Source organism: Ostrea edulis, chromosome 4 (genome assembly GCF_947568905.1).
Source record: "Ostrea edulis chromosome 4, xbOstEdul1.1, whole genome shotgun sequence".
In the NCBI taxonomy this organism is placed as follows: Eukaryota; Metazoa; Mollusca; class Bivalvia; order Ostreida; family Ostreidae; genus Ostrea; species Ostrea edulis.
Genome location: NC_079167.1, coordinates 31,308,917 through 31,315,476, shown reverse-complemented (window position 1 = coordinate 31,315,476; position 6,560 = coordinate 31,308,917). Strand labels below are relative to the sequence as shown.

Genomic DNA, 6,560 nt, shown 5'->3' with positions numbered 1-6,560 from the left:
CGTGCGTGCGTGCGTGCGTGCGTGCGTGCGTGCGTGCGTGCGTGGGTGGGCGGGCGGGCGGGCGTGCGTGTGTGGCTCTGTCTCTTTCTCTCACTGAATTATTGCGCGCATCCATACAATAGATTGTATAATATGTAATCAATCAAATACCTTAGCCCGCTTTAACACATTAGTATATAGTCCCCGTGAAATGGGCGGGAGCGTTAATGGTATTATACTGATATTGGGATTTGGTGATGGGTGGATTTAGTTTAACATTCCAGTAATGAAACGTAAACCTTCCTTTCCTAGATTAATGTATCATTTATAAACTCAAACGTCTTAAAAAACACGTGCACGTTTTGCTAATGCTCTTGCGTTTTAACAAAGCATATTAAGAAACCAACGGAGATTTACTTGCACTTTTATTGCCTGTGTTGTGGGAGGTCTACTGAACGCCAGAAGTGGTTTTGACACGTACGAATGTGCACAGATTATGTACCTCGGTCAGATTAAAATTAAACCATAATCGCGGATAAAGCCTTACGTTGGACAGACTAATTTGAACTATGTATAACACTGCACAAGGCAAACAAATTGCCCAGCGCATGGAGACTGTTTTGTTTACGTCATCATATCAGTGACCCCTGACCTTTGGAACGAAAGAGTTTGAGAATCTCTATTTATCACTAGAAATCTGGGAGATGGGAACGCAACAGTATTAGGAGATCGTAGAGGACGTCTTTCTATCAGTTGCGTGTGTTAAACGCTTTGACAGCTATTCATTGAGAATTCTTTCCATTTAAAAATCTTTCAGCACAATCTCCTGTTTGAATCACAAGCCTTTATTTAAATCTGAGGCTAAATACATTTATTTTGGATGTTATTTAAGTCACGGTTATGCGGAGTCATATTGATATCATGAAAGATCTCCAGTTGGTGCTTACTGCGAACAGTTAATACCTAGCTAGCGTTAATCCGTATGCAGGTTTGATATAGATCGTATCCAACTATACAGAGCCGAGAGACAATAACGTTAATACAGTATTATCGACCAGTAATACTTAAAGAGGATTCTGTTTGTTTGTGATATTTAAGCTGTAAGTTCCTGAGTTTTCCATGTCTCTAACAGGGGGTCTTAAACTGCCCCCGATCGCCGATTCGGGAGGGGATAATGATGTGAGTGTGAATGGTAAGATGATCGCTAAAGGCGGCACACACCAGCATATGATCTACCGAAGTGTACCCCCCAAACCGTCCAACTACACGTTCTCGGATATGTTGGGACCAAGTCCCACCGGTCAAAAGCAGAGCCGGACGACGGTCGTGTCGTCAAATACACCGGCGGAATACGTGGAGAGATTCAAATCCAAACCACTGTCTAAACCCAAGGTGGTGGAGTTTGACGTCGGAGACATGTCCACAGATTCTAAACGACGGAAAGTCAACGGATTCTTCCCGCCAGTCAAACTTCGCCGCTCAGTATCCACGAGAGTGACATCATCAGAATTTTTATCAGAGGTACAATTCTTATATTTGCTGCATTCATAATCATTGTTTAAGATCAAAAACATTTTGTTACAAATACTGCTTTATTTCTCGCAGATAATCTGATGTTCAGCTTTTTCAAAAAATATTGAATTCCGTTTCACTTAAAAATATATTTCAAATACTTCTCAACTGGTCTTTATTTTCTGAGCATGTTTGATTCACTCTTTCATATTTTTCCAATTATCTATAATAGATGAATAATGTTCTACAACTTGGAAATAATCCAAGGGAAATATCCGTCGGTATTTAAATTGAAGTCCGTATGGTTGCGTAAATCCCCTATTTACAGTGTTAATTAGATATTTATTAAAACTTTTTGGATAGGAAATCAGAAAACAAATATACACCTCGGGGAAATAACAAGATTACTGTGTAATCAGACAGGCTTATGAATCGTGACCATTGTGTACAGCGCCGTCTTATGTATCCGTATTGTACATTTTATGCATTTAAAGATCGAAACCTGGCGATTTATAGAAACCAAATCCAATATGAACGTTTTGAAGGTCCCATAATGATTTGAAAGTTATAAAATAAGAGCGCGTTATCACCACCCTTAAATTTCAGAGTTAATACGTCGAAGCTTTATCGTAACATCAACTGATCAACTGGGGAATTTTAATTCGCAAACAAACATATATTTTTTCGGTGACAAGTCAATGTGTGACGGTTCCATTTATCGATGTGTCTGGATTGATTTTTTTAATCGATCGGTTGATTAGAAGAACTCTCTCTGTCTCTACAGGTGATCTGTGTCAAACCTACCCAATAAAACAACCAGTAAATCACAAACCTACCCAATACAACAACCAGTAAATCACAAACCTACCCAATAAAACAACCACGTACTACACCAAACAACAAATCACGTACTACACCAAATAACAAATCATGTACTACACCAAATAAATAATCACGTACTACACCAAACAACAAATCATGTACTACACCAAATAACAAATCATGTACTACACCAAATAAATAATCACGTACTACACCAAACAACAAATCACATACTACACCAAATAACAAATCATGTACTACACCAAATACATAATCACGTACTACACCAAACAACAAATCATGTACTACACCAAATAAATAATCATATACTACACCAAATAACAAATCACATACTACACCAAACATCAAATCACGTACTGCACCAAATAGATAATCATGTACTACACCAAATAACAAATCACATACTACACCAAACATCAAATCACGTATTACACCAAATAACAAATCATGTACTATACCAAATAACAAATCGTGTACTATAACAAATCACGTATTACACCAAATAACAAATCATGTACTACACCAAATAAATAATCACGTACTACACCAAACCACGTACTATACCAAATAACAAATCATGTACTACACTAAATAAATAATCACGTTCTACACCAAACAACAAATCAAGTACTACACCAAATAACAAATCATGTACTACACCAAACAACAAATCACATACTACACCAAATAACAAATCATGTACTACACTAAATAAATAATCACGTACTACACCAAACAACAAATCACGTACTACACCAAACATCAAATCATGTACTACACTAAATAAATAATCACGTACTACACCAAACAACAAATCATGTACTACACCAAATAACAAATCGTGTACTATAACAAATCACGTACTACCCCAAACAACAAATCACGTACTGCACCAAATAAATAATCACGTACTACACCAAACAACAAATCATGTACTACACCAAATAAATAATCATATACTACACCAAATAACAAATCACATACTACACCAAACATCAAATCACGTACTGCACCAAATAGATAATCATGTACTACACCAAATAACAAATCACATACTACACCAAACATCAAATCACGTATTACACCAAATAACAAATCATGTACTGCACCAAATAAATAATCACGTACTACACCAAACAACAAATCATGTACTACACCAAATAACAAATCATGTACTACACCAAATAAATAATCACGTACTACACCAAACAACAAATCACATACTACACCAAACAACAAATCACATACTACACCAAACATCAAATCACGTACTGCACCAAATAGATAATCATGTACTACACCAAATAACAAATCACATACTACACCAAACATCAAATCACGTATTACACCAAATAACAAATCATGTACTGCACCAAATAAATAATCACGTACTACACCAAACATCAAATCACGTACTACACCAAACAACAAATCACATACTACACCAAACATCAAATCACGTACTACACCAAATAACAAATCATGTACTACACCAAATAGATAATCACGTACTACACCAAACATCAAATCACGTACTACACCAAATAACAAATCATGTACTACACTAAATAAATAATCACGTACTACACCAAACAACAAATCAAGTACTACACCAAATAACAAATCATGTACTACACCAAACAACAAATCACATACTACACCAAATAACAAATCATGTACTACACCAAATAAATAATCACGTACTACACCAAACATCAAATCACGTACTACACCAAACAACAAATCACATACTACACCAAACAACAAATCACATACTACACCAAACATCAAATCACGTACTACACTAAATAACAAATCATGTACTACCGTATATACTCGCCTATAAGTCGGATTTTTGGGAGTCAATTTTTAGTCCAAAACTCTATGTCCGACTTATAGGCGCGTCCTAAGAAGATTGGTATTTTTCTAGGCGGCATAATGTAGTGTTTTTTAAACAACTCGGACGATTATCATTGACTACCACACAAATGATTATTCTTCACAAATATCTAGACATATTGTATTGTTTATGTATTTTAAAATTATGTATAAAGTACAAGTATTTACATATTTTTATCTTGTTAAAAATTATTTACATACCGGTAACCAATACTTTCAATTCAACTAATTTATCTTTTATCGATAAAATTGAATTACGAATCCGATTTAATATTGAAATATTCATATGTATACCGGCTGAAATATATTTCATAAAAGATTGAATATTGTTAACAGATAATTTAGATCATCATTCTTGACTCTTAAAAGCTCTATTGTTAATACATTGAATTATACCGGAACCCCACAATAACCACGAGGCGCGTGCCACTAAGTAAGCACGGTGTCAGGTACTGGTAATTAGGAGACCATAATTGCGTAGGTAAACAAGGGATGATCCATAATAGATCAAGGGTTGCGTTTAAGCCCCAAACAGATATGGCTTGGATATTGAGCACCACATAATTATTAATTTCTCAAAATATTTTTTGAAACATAGGTAAAAACACTAGAGCATTGACTTGAAATTGCCAACCGATTCTGACAAAAATTTGTACCGACTTATAAGCGGGTCAATGGCAAATTCCTACAAAATAACCTTAAAAAATACAACCGACTTATAGGCGGACCGACTTATAGGCGAGTATATACGGTACACTAAATACATAATCACGTACTACACCAAATAACAAATCAAGTACTAGACTAAATAAATAATCACATACTACACCAAATAACAAATCATGTACTACACTAAAAAAATAATCACGTACTACACCAAATAACAAATCGTGTACTATAGCAAATCACGTACTACACCAAACAACAAATCACGTACTGCACCAAATAGATAATCATGTACTACATCAAATAACAAATCACGTACTACAACAAATACATAATCACGTATTACACCAAATAACAAATCACGTACTACACCAAATAAATAATAATGTACTACACCAAATAACAAATCACGTACTACAACAAATAACAAGTCACGTACTACACCAAATAACAAATCGTGTACTGCACCAAATAGATAATCATGTACTACACCAAACAACAGATCACGTACTACACCAAATAACAAATCACGTACTACACCAAATATCAAATGACGTATTACACCAAATAAATAATCACGTACTACACCAAATAGCAAATCACGTACTACACCAAATAACAAATCGTGTACTACACCAAACATCAAATCACGTACTACACCAAATAACAAATCATGTACTGCACCAAATAACAAATCACGTACTACAACAAATAAATAATCACGTACTACACCAAATAACAAATCATGTACTGCACCAAACAAATAATCATGTACTATACCGAATAACAAATCATGCACTACACCAAATAACAAATCACGTAATACACCAAATAACAAATCACGTACTACACCAAATAAATAATCATGTACTACACCAAATAACAAATCATGTACTACACCAAATAACAAATCATGTACTACACCAAATAGATAATCACGTACTACACCAAATAACAAATCATGTACTACACTAAATAAATAATCACGTACTACACCAAACAACAAATCAAGTACTAGACTAAATACATAACAACAAATCGCATAATACACCACATTTCTGATAGGAGTTTTGAGGTTGAGATTGGTATAATCACCTTTCTATAAGAATAATGTATATGACTGTATATGCTGCTGTTTAATGATGAAAACTTATAATGAAAACTGAAGAATGCTACACCGGAGAAATTTGATATGGCTGAAAAATGGAGGATGTGTACAACTAATATTTTGAAATTGAAAACTTTCAAATTTACTTTATTTAGTCAACAAATGCAGTTTGGTAAAAAGCAATATGAATATTTTTTAAACGCCTGCTGGACTCGAACCCGCGACCTATAATTCAGCAGTCGACGTACTAACCTACTGAGCTGCTCAGCTACGTAATCCATTGCTGAAATTTATATTTTCATTCATGTTTGTAAAGAAAGTCATTCATTATGAAGATTTAGAGTAACTCCTTAAAACCTAGCCATAGCATTGATACAGAATGGACATTAAAACTGTGAATTAAAAAGGAAGAGCATGAAAGAGTAGCTTGACTAGAAACCGTGAAATTAACCATGGACGAATGTAAAGCTGTACATAGTATGAAGTGTTTTCCACGGGATAAAACCCGCAATGGAATGGCATGTCCAGGTGCGATCGAACGCTTATTTAAAAA

General features: G+C 34.7%; 1 protein-coding gene across 1 annotated transcript in view; it reads left to right on the top strand.

The window, feature by feature from the left end:
* Window positions 1-519: 519 nt before the first annotated feature.
* LOC125672136 (uncharacterized) overlaps window positions 520-6,560 on the top strand; it is a 9,698-nt gene continuing 3,657 nt past the window's right edge. Inside the window, exon 1 of the mRNA XM_048908257.2 lies at window positions 520-1,500. Within this exon, the coding sequence (XP_048764214.1) occupies window positions 1,099-1,500 (402 nt within the window). The 5' untranslated portion in view covers window positions 520-1,098. The remainder of the gene's footprint in view (window positions 1,501-6,560) is intronic.